Genomic DNA, 16,512 nt, shown 5'->3' with positions numbered 1-16,512 from the left:
AGAGAGAGAGAGAGAGAGAGAGAGAGAGAGAGAGAGAGAGAGAGAGAGAGAGAGAGAGAGAGAGAGAGAGAGAGAGAGAAAGAAAGTTACTCTGGCCTGGTCCGAAGGCCTGAACCAGGCAGGGCTTCAGAGGTCCTAGCAATGGGGGCACAGAGGTTAAACAAGGCTTCTAGCCATGAGGCCTCCTCTAAGACAAGAGGCCTCTTCGGAGAGGCTAGTGCCTCCAGAAACACCAAGAAAAAGGGAGTCAGCCTTAAATTACCCATGTGACAATTCAAAGGGAAGCAGTCTGAGATCTCAACCCGAGCTCCTTCAAATCCAAGTTCAAAGGGCCATATCCCCCTCACAGGAGGTTACCATCATATTTAAAAGATAGTTCTTTTCGACACTTCCCGTGTCCACCTCCATTACTACGAGGACAAATGGCAGCCTCAACTTGTTTCGGACTACCCAGGGGACAGTCAGTCGTTTTTGATTTGTCACTTACTAGCACATGTGGGTCATAGACCTCCCCCTCACCACTTAATTCTAAGTTGGATGGGGTAACATATTCTTGGAGGCTAAAGTCTAAAGTATGAATAAGGGTGAGCTAATTCCATTTTCACAAGATAGTGGATCATTGCTTGTGATGCATCTCAGGCATCCCTGTTGCAGTCAAGTACATGCCTCAAGAAGGCAGAAAGCTTGCTTCCTGATATTTCATATCAGGACTGCAGGTCCCCTTGATACTTTTCCTCAGGGAGTTTTCCTTAATTGTAATGCGAATATTGAATGTAGTACCCAAGCAGAGAACTCAAGAAGGAAGAAAACTAAAGAGAGATCCCAGATGCAGCAACTGAGATCACCTTGGAGAGAGTCAAGTTTCAGCCATGTGGTAGGGTTGAAAGCCAGAATATAAGAGGTGGAGAAGTTCTGGGAGAAGAAAAGAAGTGAAAGGAAAAGGAACATAAATGGCTTTTCTCTGTGTTCGTCTGTGGAAGGAAGGAGAGATACAGGATAAGCACTTGAGGAAAGGATAAAATCAGATGAAAAATTTTTTAATGATGGGGTACACTTGGACATGTTTGCAAAATTCAGGAAAGGATCCAATAGATAAGGAGAGATTGAAAATGAGCTTAACAAAGAGGGAATGATAGAAAAGGGAACACTCCCATAGGAGACTGAAGGGCACAAATAAAAGGGTTGACACTGACAAAAGGGAAGGGCTATTTCTTTCTTTGAGACTTGAGGAGCAAAAGAAAGAATGGATAATAGAGTATGTTTTTGAGATATAGACTGAAAGAGAAAAGGATAGCTTCAGTTTTCTCAAAGTTCTCCTCTGAAAAAGGGGTAACAGATGATTTAGGGAGCTTGAGAAGAAAAGAGATTTGCAACAAACCATGAGGGGAGTACCACATCGAGTCAATCAGAAGAATTAAAATACTTCTGGGCAGCAGCAAGTTGGGATTGTAAAGCATACATTTGTTGTAGACCCAATAAGCATTAGTCAATCAAGTATCTATTAAGTACCAGTACATAACTTCCTCCCACACACAAGTTGTTGTGGACAGTGCAGTTGGTGGGGGTAACCTAGGGTGAGAGTTTGCCAAGCACAATGATAAGGCAAGGAAGGAAGGTACAGAACAGGGTATATAGTTCAATTGTTTAATTACTGGATCTGGTCTTCAAAGCAAGGAAGGTAAGGACAGAGCATGGAGAAGTTAGAGACTGGAAGTTGCAGGATACAGAAGAGATGCAGGCAGATTGAGACAAGAGGGAGAGATGGGAGTAGATTGTGATGGGAGAGAGAAATTTCAGAGAGTTCTGTGTCATGGAGGTAAAAGTTACCAATGCTGGTGAGATTAGGAGCATGACAGTCCCTGAATGGAGATAAAGGGCATGGTCTTAAAGAGATTGATGGAGCTGGAGGATGTGGAGGGATGTCATTATGTATGTCGAAGTCCTCTGGTGTGAGGAGGAGAAACAGAGTGATCTGGGAGATTAGGTAGAGTTTCACAATAGGGTTGTGAATAGTTGATTCAGACAGATGAAACAATCCTAAAAAGAATAGAAGGGCTGAATCGTGGTAGCAAAGGGAGGGTCTGGAAGTGACCATGAGAAGGCAGGAAGAGTGTGTTCTCCTCCAAACCGTGTGTGTGTGTGTGTGGGGGGGGGTTATGCACAGTACTAAAGATGTGTGTCAGGGAGAGTGCATGTACAACTCTAGACCCAGTGTATTGGGGGTGGGGCATGGTACTGAAGACAAGTGTGTCAGGGCTATAAGAGAAGGTACTCCATACTAGAGATGATGGTCAGGAATGCTGTATCTTCTGGTTTCCCTGAGTAATGGAAGGGAAAGTTCTGACAAAAGAAATTTAATAATAGAGGTTCCAAAGGCCAAAGTGAAGGGAGAAAGAGCAGGTGAGATACTTGGTAATACTAGAGCTGAAATGGAGGGAAATGAAGAAGTATCAGCAAGGGCACAGGACCATCATCAAGCATTTAGGTATCCTGAAACACAGAAATTGGGAGAAAAGGAGGTCTTTGCTCATCTTGGCATAGGAAAAATATACATTTTGCTGGATCTCTGATGCTCAGGGTTCCTGTGAAGGCAAAAGCATCTGTTCTCCCAGATATGAAGGAAGAAGGGACATCAGATCAGGATGGGAGTCAATGTTACTTGTGCTTGAGAGCCCCAGGGGCCTTAGTACTACTTTTATTGTATTTCCTATAGCAGAGGATGAAGCTGTCAGTAATACTGTAAGAAATAAAATGGACATAAAGGGATAGATTTAAAAATATTATGGTTTTAAAAGATTTATTGGTAGCCATTAGAAAAATGAAGCTACATGCCATGCTGAGTCATTTTAAAAGACCTGTGTCCTGCTACCTCCCTTCCCCATCCTATTCAGCTCCAAATCACCAAAGAGGAAGTGCCAGTCCAACCTCTCACTATTTATCCTTCTGTCTATATTATTAAGCTTCCTATTCACGTGATTATGCAAGAAAGGAAGCCAGTTGGCTCTTGGGAAATGTAGTTTGAAGAGTCCTAAATGTCCACAGGAAGTTTAGATCAGGGACCTCAAAATTAGTTCAAGGACTCCCAAATTTCCAATATCACACTACTTAGGGACAGGGCCGGGGAAATGACAAAATTGAGTGGAATTGGGATAAGAGGGTAGAAAGAGATAATGATAGTTGACACTTATAGAACATTTTAAGGTTTGCAAAATGCACTGAATATATTATCTCATTTGTTCCTCCCAACAGGAGAAAGCAACTCTGAACCCCTTAGAGAGGTCCTAAGCAATAGATTTGGAGTCCAAATCCTACCTTTGCACTTATTCCTTTGGGTAATCTAATCCCTTAATCTTTCTGGTCTTCCCTTTCTTCACTGTAAAATGAAGGGGTTAGACTAGATGTTTGAAGGTTCTTTCCCAGCTTCCATAGGATCACTATAGAATCCTTTTTGATCCTGTGACTAGCAGTGGAGGTGGTATGGATCCTCAAGTCATAGGCCTGGAAGAAGTATTGGCTGGGGCCTCTTAGACAATTCCACTAAATTCAAAGGTGGAACCAGTTTAATAGTTTCTGCCCATGATGGAGAAAAATGAAATCACTTAGGGACATTGTGGTTGGTGTCAAGGCTCTGGTGTTTTTGGTGCCTGAGGCCCCAGTCAGGTGGCCTTTGCTTGAATTTTTAAAGTACTAGTCTCTAAGATCCCTTCTAAGCTCTGACATTCTATAAGACTGTGGATCAATGAAAATAAAGTAGGAAGGACAATATCCATTTGGTTCTTGCCCTATGAGCCTTAGTTCCTTTGCTGTCTTCTTCCACTTTTTATGGCCTTGAAGAAGTTGACTTCCCTGGGCTTCAGTTTGCCGCTTTATAAAATGAGTGGGTTGTACCAAAAGAAATGATGTCGAAGATATCTTCCAGCTCTAAAATGTTGTGATTCCCAGAACTGTAGAGAGAGTTGGGAGGGGCAGAGAAGGGAAATGGGAGGTTGCTTGGTAATAGTGGTAATGGGTAGTGGGAGAACCAGCATTTATTGTAAATTGCAGGTTATGCTGCTCACAGCTTCCCTGGGGCTCTGATGACAGAAGAGGAGACTAAGAGCCTTGTATTAGAATGGGGGATTTGGATGACAGTTCTCAGCTGGAATGGGTGGCTGCCACACACCTTGACTGTCACTGAATCAAACTCCATAGGTTTTAATGATACACAGCCAATGATGGGCCTCGCTTTAATCAAACATTCTGTTCAGGTGCATCATTTAAGATTCTGTGCAGGTTTCGCATCTAACCCAATTCTTAAGCTAATCTGACTGAGCCAGCCATGCAACTCATTTTAAAAGCAGTGACCCAGCCTATTATCTGCCTGCACAATTAGTCCCTGGGCCATAAGCGAGCAGTTCCACTTCTCCCCTGGGAGGTGGGAGGGAGGGAATGGAAGATTAAAGCAGTCTCACTCGATACTGACTTTTTTCTTTTCCTACTTTGAAAGAAAGCCTTCAGTAGGATGAGAGAAAGAAGAATTGGATTTAGGAGTTGGCATCATAGGTCTTAGAGGTAGAAGAATATTAGCAACCATCTAGTCCAACCCCCTCATTTACAGATGAGGTGAGTGAGGCCCAGGGAGGGGGATGTGGCTTATTCAAAGTCACCCAGGGAGTCAGCAGCAGAGCTACGATTTTCCCTTAGATTCTCTGACTTAAAAATCTAGTTGGGTTTTTTATCCATTCCATGCTGTCATCTTTAGACTTAGATATTTAAGTTTCGAATTTTTTATGTCTAAACCTGATGCTGCCATGAATTATCTGGGTAACCATAGGCTTTACCTTCCTCCCCTGGCAAAATGAGGGGATTTTGGACAATGTGATGTCTCACATCACATCTAATTCTGACATTCTATAACTCCTGGGGTTTTCAGTAGCTATATAGACCTTCCTAGAAAGATAGGGTAGGAGCTGGCAATTGAACCATATTCCTTCACCCCAAACAGAAATAGAGTATAAGCTCAGCCTGAGTTATATGTCTCAAAACAAATGGTGAGATCTCTACTGTGAAAGCTTACCCTGGATGTCTCAGGTCTACTAAGTGAAGGAAAATAAATTCTCACCCATCTCTTGCTTTAGAAGCAGATTGATAAATAAATCATGGCTTGTGTCAGGGCCAAAGAGAAATGACTGGGAGACTGCTAGCCCTATGTGTAGGGATGTGTGCTCTTGTCCTCACCTCCTTATCTCCAGGCTCCCACCAGAACAAAGAACATTTCTGGCCTATATAGACAGGGCTGGGTATGGAGAAGCTTGGTGTCTGGATGCCATCACTTTGCTAGGAGGGCGGGTATCTGGGCATAGCTGGTATTCTCACTCTTGCCTATGATTTGGCCCAAAGGGATCTTCTCTCTGCTATGCTCAGGAATACAGGCTCTCTGAGGAGAAAGGAAAAGTCATACTTCAGCAATCTGAGACTCCCTTAGGATATGAGTGCTGACCCTTCCTTTATTCTAAAAGCCTCCTCCTTGGAACTCAGCCTGATGTAGCTGAAGGCTGCCTTCAGTAGAGTGCTTTTAGATTTCCAAAATGCTTTTTTTACATTTGCACTGTCTCATTTGATCTTCCCAACAACCCTATGAAAATGAGTACTCCAGATATTATCCCCATTTTACAGATAAGAAAAACAAGGCTCAGATTAAGTAGCTTGCTCGTGGTCAAAAAAAAAAAAAGTGGAAGATGCCATATTTCAGCCCATAAAGAGTACCACATTTTGACTGGAGTCAGAAAAACATTTGTTAAATGCCCTCCATGTTCAAACCACTGTGCTCAGGCACTAGGGAAATATGAAACAAGGTCCCTGGTCTCATAGATAGTGAGACACCAACAGATATAGCTATAATATGCAATGTTACCACATGGGAGAAGTCTGAGGTGGGAAGTTATTCATAAGAGGAGATCAGGGGACTTGCTGGAAATTCAGTTGGCAAAAATGAGGAGGGAGAGGGCATTCATTCTAGGGATAGGGAACAATGTGAAAAAAAGTATAGAAGCCTAGGGATTCAGTGTTGTAATGATTAAAAATGATAAAGGCTGATATTATGAGGAAAACTAATATTTTATTTAGGCCCATGTTGGTAGAATAAAATCATCCACGCACCTGTAAAAATTTCAAATTCCTCCCTCAGCCATTACGTTCCCTACCTTCCCTCATCTTGTCTGCATAGCAAAAGAGAGGAAGTCAAGCCCGACTTCCCAATATTTAAAGCCGGGCTTTACCTTGAAGACGTCATCCAAAACAGGAAACCCATTGGACCATGGGAAATGTAGTTTCAAAGTCCCTCACATGTCCACAGGAAGTTGTCATATATCTACATATCTTGAGGCTTAATACCTCAAAAATGGAACCCCAGAAATTCTAAATAACACATTACCCCCCTGAGATCTGGTGTAAAAGACTGGTCTTTTTCAGTGGATCTTAAACCATAGTCAACTTCTATATTACAGAAAATTTGGGGATAAAAGAAAAGAGGATAAAAGCTAGCCATATTGACAAAAAGTAAAAACTAGCCACATTGACAAAAAGCCAATTTGAGGCAGTCCCCTATTGGCATAAGAGTGTACATTCAAAAACAAATGCATTCAACTCATTCAACTCCCCATAGTTCAAATCATCTGCACACCTAAGTTCAAATTTGGATCTTCATGATCCAGTGAAGGCTCTTCAGGCATCCTCATGGTGTCTTCACCAAACAAGTTTGTTGTCTGGATTCTGGGGAGATGCAAAATCCTTATCCTGAAATTACTCTCAAAAGAATTCAAACTTTACATTATAGATTATAAAACATACATTTCCTTCTGAGAATTATACATTACCCCTCTGAGATTACTCCTAAAAAAGTTAAATTTTTTTTAAATTATGGATTTTAATATAGACATTATGATTATAAAAACTTAACACACACCCCCCTGAGGAAAAGTTTAAATAACACATTATTCCCCTGAAGAGGGTATCTCAGGTCAGCTAAGGGATTGTATGAAATCAACTGGCAAAAGAAAAAAAAAAGAATAAAATTCAAATAAAGAAGAAAAATTAACTTGTGAATGAAATGTAAAATGCGCAAAAATGTAAGGAAAAATAAACTTATAACAGGCCTTTGAATTAAGGCGCAATTAAAAGTGATTTAAGCAGTTTGCAGTTATCCATTAAGGAGCCATTGACTACAAAAAACCTGTTGCTCCTAAGATTGCTCTTAAGTGTTTTTTAGTAGGATCACTCAATTTTTGAATATTTTCAATGCACTTAGGAGAAATGTAACGGGCACCAGCAGTTAAAGTGAACCCTAAATATTCCACTTTGGGAAGATACCACTGAACTTTTCCTTTTGATATCTTATGGCCTCTTTTATGTAATTCTAAAAGAAGATGTTTACTATCTTCTTGACATGTTTCGGCATCTGGTGAAGCCAAGAGCAAATCATCCACATATTTAATTAACTTACTGTTTTTAAATGTTATATTATCTGTATCTTGGCTCAAAATCTGTGCAAAGAGGGAGGAGCTTTCTGAGTACCCTTGTGGTAGGTGACACCAGGTCCATTAAAGAATTATTCCAGGTAAAGGCAAATACATGTCTGGAATCCTTATGAATAGGAATCAAGAAAAAGGCTGAACACAGGTCCACCACTGTAAAGTAAGTGGTTGTACTGGGAATAGAGGAAATAATTGTGTTTGGGTTTGAAACCACAGGATGTCTCTTTATGACATGATTGTTTATAGCCCTTAAATCTTGAACAAATCGATATTGAGGTTTTCCATCTGGGCCTAATTTTTGTTTCTTTACAGGTAAAACAGGTGTATTATATTCTGATTTGCATGGGATTATTATTCCTTGCTCAATTAATGAATTTATTACTGGGGTGATTCCCTCAATAGCTTCTTTTGATAAGGGGTACTGAGGATGGAGGGAGCTGGCCCTCCTCTTGTTCTAATCTGAACAGGAACAGCTGATTTAAGTAGGCCCACATCAGTAGAAGATGTGGCCTAGAGAGACTCCAGGATATCATCTGGGATTTCAAAGGTGGGAGTCTCTTTTATTTCCTGACTCTCTGAGAGAAGTACAGGGAGCAAGTTTAAAGAGTCCTCCGACAATTCTAAGGAAATAGAACCATCTGGATTGCAAATTATTGTGGCTTTAAGTTTACATAATAGATCTCTTCCCAGCAAATTTGCGGGGGATCCAGGCATTAAAAGAAAGGAGTGTTCCACAATTAGGGGTCCTAAGCTTACCATGTGTGGAGAAAGTTTTGGGACCTTTTGAGGTGTTCCTGATACCCCTACTATGTTTAGAGAGCCAATAGAATTACAGTTTTCATCTGGTTTGCTCACCAGTACTGATCTTGAAGCCCCAGTGTCCAGCAAACAATTGTAATATGAATTTCCCACTTTTAGGGTTACATGGGGTTCCTTACTATTTGGGGGAGAATGTATGGGGATAATTGGCATTAAAACATCAGGGTCTGGAAAGTCAAAGGTTTCCCTTTTTTATTGCAAGGCCCTTCCCCCCTCACACCTTCATAAAGATGCTTGGGCTCCATGGGCCCCCCCTGAGGGGCATTAGCACCCTGAGTAGTTTGGGGGCAAGTTCCACTTAAGATATACTGTTGTGGGGTCATTTGGTATGAGTTATCATCTTCCAGAGATTTATTTCTAGCATTTCTATCACTCCTAAAGTTGCTATTCCTGGAATCATTATTATTATTATTATTGTTATTGTTATTGTTATTATTATTATTATTCCTGTTGTTATTCCTATAGTTATCTTTCAACTGGGTATTATTTCCAATTACTCTTAAGAAATTCCTACAGTTTATCATTATATGGCCCTTCTTCATACAGAATTGGCAAATAATGGATTGATAGTTAGATTCTTGGAAAGGGGCTATAATCTCTCCTTTATTTTTCATTTTTTCCTTTAGCATTCTAATTTCTGCTTTTAAAGTATCCATTGAGTCAGTGTCTTCCTCAGCTCTTTGTGCATGGCCCTTAATAACATAAGACGCTACTTTCCTCAATTCCTCAAGACTCATAGATTTCCAGGTTGGGTAGTTAGTTTTAAAATAGCCTTTGACTACTTTGCAGGAATTCTTAATGAATTGCCTCCATACATGTCTTACATCACATTCTATGGTTAAATCAAGGTCCATATATACTTCTCTTACCTCAATTAACCTGTCCATAAAATGGGAGGGAGTTTCATTGGTATATTGTTTGGTTTCCTCAAATTTTGACCAACTGTCAGGTGTATCAGCACAAGCTTTCATGACCAATAATAATGCTTCTCTGCCTTTGGGCAATTTTTTGTATTCTGGGACAGAATTGTAGTCCCAGTTTGGATCCTGGAGGGGCCATTTAGGTCCTCCTTTACCTTTCTTGTGATTGGTCTGAGAAATGATTCTATCTTTCTCACCAACTGTCAGAAACTCATCTAATATATTTTCCACATCCTGCCAACTGGGTTCATAAGTTCGGAATATATTCTCCAATTTTCTTAAAACTAAGAATGGTTCTTTTTCAAAACTAGGCATATTTTCTTTGAATCTAGCTAAATCTTGCAGGCTGAAGTTTGTATAGTGCCTTATAGGCACCAAGACCCCTTCTTTATTGAAAGTGGGTACTTCCCATAAGGGAAATAGGCTTTATGCTGCATCATCTTGCATTCCTTCCTCTAAGCTCCCTGCCTGGTGATTAGTGGCAAGGGAGGAGGGGTTAGGAGCTAAAGCAGTGGCAGGGATTGTTGGTGGGGTGGGCTGAGTAGTAGGGGGTGTGGCAGTATTGGGAGCAATGGGTTGAGTGGAGGGTGTGGCAGGAGCAGTGTTGGAGTCTGAGGAAGTATGAAGAAATAAGTCTCTCTTATGTTGGAATTACCTCATTTTATGTTTTCTCCTTTTTAAATACTTTGCAAGGATTTTTACAGAAGCCATCAGTTGCTCTATACTCTCCTCCATATTGTCCAATCTCGAGTTATAATTAAGCCAAGCGTGTGGTGCCCTAAGGTGTTCTATATTAGAAGCGGCATTTTGCTTCTCTTGTAAATTTTTCTGGGAGAAGTAAAGATAAACCACTCCCTCTATAAGTATTACCATCACACCCAAATATAGTGCAAGATATATCCCTTGTAATACATTCTGTGGGATTATTGACCAGCAAAAAAGAGTCACTCCTACAAGTTTGATCATGTGATTTAAAGTTTGGACCCGGGTATTCACTAAGTTGTTAATTTTCGTCTTAGTGAATTGATAAGTTGCCTGTAGCTTTACCTTTTGTCAGTAGATGCTGCTAATGGGTAGGTTTTTCCTTTTTAAGGGTTGGGCCTGGATTCTATTGTTTTAGATTATAATTTCCTTTATTCCTGGCTGGCAGAAAACAAAGCCTGTAGCTGGAGGCTGAGTTCTAGAGATAAGGTATAGGAGGGTAAGACAAAGGCTCTAGCCCGAGGCAGTTGGGAGTTTCTTTCAGAGGCTAAGTTTGGAAGGGGCAACTAGGTGTAGCTGAAACTCTTTTCAGTTTCAAAAGTTCAATATTAAAAGTCTGAAGGAGCCTTTTCTCCTTCCCCCTGAAGTTAAAACTGCTAAAACCATGTGCTTTCCTCTTTGGGCAAGAGGGCAGCTTAATTCTAGCTGGCCCCACCAAGCTTTAGCCTCTCCCTTAAGATTTTAAACTAGAGACACTAAGGGAGGTGGGGATGACATTATCTCTGGTGGCTAGAGTTTTGGGGAGGGCAGATGAGTTACCCACACATGACAATAAGTAACAAATCAAGAACAAGGGACTGCCCTTTGGGCAGTCCAAAACAGTGTTGGGGCTGCCATTTGTCCACTTGAATTAGAGGTGGACCTCCAAGAAGTGATGAAAGCTGCTGTCTTTCAAATATGATGGTAAACTTCCTGTTGAGGCAGTTCGAGCTTTGAACTTGGTGCTGAAGGATCTCTGTTGAGACCTCAGGCAGCTTCCCCTCTGAATTGTCATGTGGGTAAGTTAGGCTGGCTCCCTTTCGCTTACCTTGGCATTTCTAGAGCCTTTACCTCAATAAGGCTTCTTTGTCTCTCTAATTGCTTAGGCCTTGTGACCAATAGCCTAGTTTAATTAGCCCTTTAACCCTCTCTCGGTCCGGGCCTCTGCCAGTCTGGGCCAGCCTCTCCCTCTCTCTATTTCCCTACCTTCTACCTTCCCAAATTGTAAATAAACTACCATAAAACCCATCCTGACTTGGGTCTATTTTAATTATGGAATCAATCTGAATTATTGAGTCCTGGCAACCACACCATATATATATATATATATATACATATATATATATATATATATAATCTAAGTTTTCCCTCTTACAGTGTATAGAAAGTTCTGAAAGGGGGAAGGACTTGTGTGTACAGAAAAATATTTATGGTAGCTCTTTTTGTGATGGCAACAAATTGGGAATTGAAGGGATGCCCACCAGATGGGGAATGGCTGAACAAATTGTGGTATATGATGGTGATGGAATACTATTGTGCTGTAAGAAATAATGAACTGAATGATTTCAGAAAGAACTGAGAAGACCTACATGAATTGATGCAGAGTGAAATAAGCAGAACCAGAAAAACATTGTACACAGTAACACCAATATTGTGATCAACTGTGAAAGCCTTGGCTACTCTCAGCAATACAGAGATCCAGGACAATTCTGAGGGACTTATGATGTAAAAGTGAAATTTGGGAGATGCTATCTAAAAGCATATATATTTTCTATGGACACGGGGAAATTGTCAAACTACATTTCCCGTGGTCCAACGGGTTTCTGTTTCCGGTTCTTTGGGCGTGGGAACACCTACGTCTCCACACAGAACAGTTTAAATCTCCTGGGTTAGGAGGGAGTAGCCTCTTGGCCAGCAGACTCGGGAGGAGACAGGAGACAATAATGGTGAGGGCGGCAATTTTGAATTCTTACAAGTGCGTGGTCTAATAACTTTATCTATCAGCATGGCTTTAATTAAAATACTAATTTATATTATTATAACAGCCTTTATCATTTTTTATCCTTATAATGACAAAGAACGCTATTCACCTCCAGAGGGAGAACTGTTGGAGTCTGATGCAAATGAAAGCATACCATTTTTCACAATTTTTTTTTATTTTGGGATTTTGGTTTTATATAAGTATTCCTTACAACACTAATGTACAACAATATGGAAGTATGCTTTACATGATAATACATGTATAACACAGATCAAATTGTTTATCATCTCCAGGAGCAGGAAGGAAAGAAAGGAAGGGAAACAATTTGGATCTTATAACTCCAGAAAATGTTTGTTGAAAATTTTTATTATGTGTAATTGTTCTGGTTTCAAATCTTGCCTCTGCCACATCCTACCCAAATGACCGTGGACAAGTCACTTCTCCTTCAGGATTTTTTTCTCTTTCTTCATAAACTGAGGGGCTTAAATTATTATTATTATTTTGGTCTTTTAAGTTCTAATTCTTATGCTTTTGCTCCATCTGGTCAAAGTAGGACATCCTGTTAGGAAGTTTTAAGTAGAATTCTTATTGAATTGTGAACCAAACTGTCTTTAGTATCTCCAGGGAAAATAAGGGTAGTGTTCATTAAATTCCTTTTTTAGTGCAAGAGAGTGCCCAAGCTCACTTCGACTTAATATTAGATGCTTTACGAGACAGAAGCAGAATGGAGCAGAGAACCCTGGAGCTGGAGAGACTACTTGAAACTGTAAGTAGAGATCTCAGTCCCTTCCCCCTGCCCCACCCCCCATTGCTCTGGGTTTTCCATAAATTCCTTTGGGTATCTCAATATTACTATGAGAAATCTTATAAGGAGAGCACAACTGGAAAGGCAGAATTCCACATTCAGGTCCATCCAACCAAACATTGGTGAATTGTTTACTAGATTCCCAGCTGAAGAGGAAGAGTGACACCATCCCTGCCCTCAAGTAGCTTATGAAAAGGCTAGTAGGTGGCTCAGTGGATAGAGAGCTAGGCCTAGAGATTGGAGGTCTGGGTTCAAATCTAGCCTCAGACACTTCTAGCTATGTGACCCTGGGCAAGTCATTTAACCCCATTGCCTAGCCCTTACCACTCTTCTGCCTTGGAACCAATACACGGTATTGATTCTAAGACAGAAGGTAAGTTGTTGTTTTTTAAAGTCACTTATGAAGTAACAAATGTCTTTAAACTGATCTAACTCCAGGATTTACTCCTCTTTTGTCTGAATCTCACATTGCTGGTGTAAGGGAGAAAAAGGGGTTTGGGTTTCAATATGGTTGAAAGATGGTTCAAAGATGGCTGCCAGAGGATTGAACTATTGTCAATCCTCAATTAAGAATAATCTCAACTCAAAATTGACTTTTATGGAAGTTTATTTACAATTAAGAAGAGAGAGAGAGGAAATAAGGAAATAAGAATCTAACCCAGTAGGTAATTTACTGCGATCCTCTAATTAATCCAGGTAGATCTTAACCCTTAGCTGAGAGTTACAGGGCCAGAGGCCCGGAGGATAATGGAGGAAAACTTCATTCACATAATCTACTAAAAGAAATTTCTTAAGAGAAGTTCAGGAAGATTCAGTCTTTAAACTTACCATGTGGAATTCAAAAGAAGATATTTAAAGTAGTCTCACCAAGGTCTCAACACTCCTTCACAGACTAGAAGAGCTCCTTCATCAGCCGCCCTCTTCACTGGAAGCTTTCAGCTTACTGAGGACCTTCTCCTTTTAAAGGGGTCACTTATGCGTCACTTCCTGTGTCTCCCTCCTAATTTGCATGTCCAATCACAATAGACGATTCTCATAGTACTGCCTAGGGGACATTCAATTGATTCTGATTCGTCACCCACTCTAGCACACGTGGGTTACGGACCTCCCAGAATTAGAGGTGCTCTCATCTTTGGTGATTAAATCTAAAGATGGGCAGTGTAGACTTAATCCACTTATCACATTAGAAGTGTCCTGTATTGCCATGAAGTTGAGGATCCTCTGCCTTGGGCCTTGGACCCTACCCTAGACCAGTGATGGCAAACCTATGACACAGGTGCCAAAGATGGCACACAGTGTACTCTCTATGGGAACTTGACCACCCTTTCCCCCACCCCCCTAGAATTCCTTACTAGAAAGGCAGAAGGACTCCAGCTGAGCTGCTCTCCTCCCCCTCTCCACCTTGCCTGAAAATATTTTTTCCCATCCCAGCAGCCCAATGAGAGTGCCCAGGAGGTAAGGTAGGGGGCTCACAGGCAGCAGAACTGAAGGGGAGCAGAGTACACTCTCTCTACACTCGCTGAGGACATTCCTCACTTCATCCCTCCACCCAGCAGCCCAATGGGAGCACTTTCTCCCTCTCCTGTCTGGAGTAAGGGGGACGTGAGGTGGGAGGGAAGCACTTGGTCTCTGGGCGGGGGGAGTAGGGACAGCACAGCACTCCATCTCTAAAAGGTTCACCATCACTGCTCTGGACCCTCTCACATGGAACTCTGGCCCTTTAGTGAGCTGGATTATAAAAACATCATCAGGACATTACTTTCTAGAAGAAATGTTTTCTATTTCTCTTTATTCTAAATCTCTTTAGAATGAGACGTTTATTCTTGATTCTTGTGGGGTTTGGATGTTTGCTTCCGAAGCTTTCTTTCCTTTTGTGGAATTATCTTGTTTCTCTTGCTGTCTATGTGCGTGTCTGTCACATATTTTTGATGCTCATTGTCTAATTATTTTTCTTGACTGCCTTTCCCCAGAGAGAGGCAGAATTTTTAGATATGAAATCCAGTCTGAAGAATCTTGAAGTCCTAGCAGCTGAACAGAGTAAACAGCACCAGAGGCTGTGTGACCAGTTGGATCAGCTCAACTTCCCCAAAATGCAGTCACTTGATTTAGAAGCTCAGCTACCCTGCTATGTGAATGATGGAAGTTCCCAGACTGTTTCAGCTCTACTTAAGACCTCCAATCTCATCAGGAAGGGGAAATCAAACTCCAAATCATCAGATATCAGTGAAACTGTCATGCTTCTTCCTCACCTGAATCCCCTAACATCATCACACCAAAGTGAAAAATGTAGTGCAGAAAAACAGGAAGCTGAGGATGAAACTCACAGACCTCTTGACAAGGAAAATCAGAATGGAAAGGATGAAGCTGTGCAGACTGATTTAGAACCACAGGTCCCTGCTAAGAGGTGGTCTGAAAGCTGGGACTCCAGTAGCAAGATTAATAGGGATCGTTGCAAAAGGGACTTAATAGGTCAAGAAACATCTCAGTTTTCATCAATGACTGTAAAAGACTTGATCACTAAGGCCAAGCCCACATGTGTCCTGCAGGAGTGTCAGCCAACAGCTTCATTTTGTAGTAACATGCATGATCAAAAGAAAATGCTAGAACAGAAAGGCATGAGTGTGGATGTAAGAAAAAGAGGAAAGAGGAAAAAACCCAGGAAAATTCCAAGAGGCACATTTATAAAAAGGAAGAGTTCAGGACTTTTAAGAAATACCTTTACGTTTAGCTCAAGAATAGGGGGTCCCCAGGCTGCAGCCCCTGAGCAACGAAATGTGTTTCTGGGTCAAGAGGAGAATCCTAGGCAACCCTTGCCACTTCTGTGTCCCCATAAGACTGTACAGCCTGTAGTGAAAGTAAGAAGAAAGGCAGAGAAGGCAGAAAGGGCAGATAGCCCCCACAAAGCAGCAAATAACTTCTTCCTCAACGATTACTCTTCTCAGGAGACTTCTTCTCCCTTTCCAAACAGTACTGACGGTGATAAACACATGAGCTGGTTCAGTAATATCAATTCTGACAACTCGGAGAGCTCTAATGCCGTGGAAGCTGAGGAAAACACATTTTATGCCATTGTTTTTGATAGCAGTGATGATAACGATGGAGCCTAATCGTTCTTTGGGTCTCCTGAAACAACCACCACTTCTTCCTGACCATCCTGCGGAGGTGGCTGTGCTAATTACTCTCTTTTTCTAGCTGGGATAGAGAGGTGAAATGCATCATTCTGAGCCTTATCTTGGGGTCAGAAGAAAACTCTGGAATACATATGCCCAAAAGAAATTCACTTTGAAGCCAGATCTATAGATCAGCCTTTTTATTCTGACTTATATTGATTAGTATCCAAAAAGTTGAATCAGAACTTTGTCTTTGATATGGCTAAGAATACCTTAGAAACAAAATGTAAACTAAAGACTGAACCAATATGTCCTTTATCCTCATTATTACAATGATGATTTAGTTTACATATCATTGTTTTCAGAGGGAATGTCAGTTTTATTATTGAGGGTTTAATTAGTATGAAATGGCCTTAGCTAGAAGCATAACTTGTTCTGTGGATGCACATTTCCAATTTTTGGCTTCTGTGTGAAGTATTTCTGGTTTTAGCTTGTCATTCCAGTTTTTCATTATTTCTTCTCCTGTTAGTCGTTAATATTGCCGTAAGTAATTTGCTTATTGGTCAACAAATACACTATCAAGCATATAAACATATACTGTATATAAATTGTTGGGAGCCAAGGC

At 41.0% G+C, this 16,512-nt stretch overlaps 1 protein-coding gene across 1 annotated transcript in view; it reads left to right on the top strand.

Moving 5' to 3' along the window:
- The window catches only part of IHO1 (interactor of HORMAD1 1), a 73,692-nt gene extending 57,663 nt beyond the window's left edge, over window positions 1–16,029 (top strand). The window contains exons 8-9 of the mRNA XM_044676821.1: window positions 12,635–12,738; window positions 14,748–16,029. Of these exons, the coding sequence (XP_044532756.1) occupies window positions 12,635–12,738; window positions 14,748–15,884 (1,241 nt within the window). The 3' untranslated portion in view covers window positions 15,885–16,029. The remainder of the gene's footprint in view (window positions 1–12,634; window positions 12,739–14,747) is intronic.
- The last annotated feature ends 483 nt before the right edge of the window (window positions 16,030–16,512 follow it).

This window comes from Gracilinanus agilis, chromosome 1 (assembly GCF_016433145.1).
Source record: "Gracilinanus agilis isolate LMUSP501 chromosome 1, AgileGrace, whole genome shotgun sequence".
NCBI classification, from domain to species: domain Eukaryota; kingdom Metazoa; phylum Chordata; class Mammalia; order Didelphimorphia; family Didelphidae; genus Gracilinanus; species Gracilinanus agilis.
The sequence above is the reverse complement of the archived record's forward strand: the minus strand, read 5'-3'. Positions and strand labels throughout refer to the sequence as shown.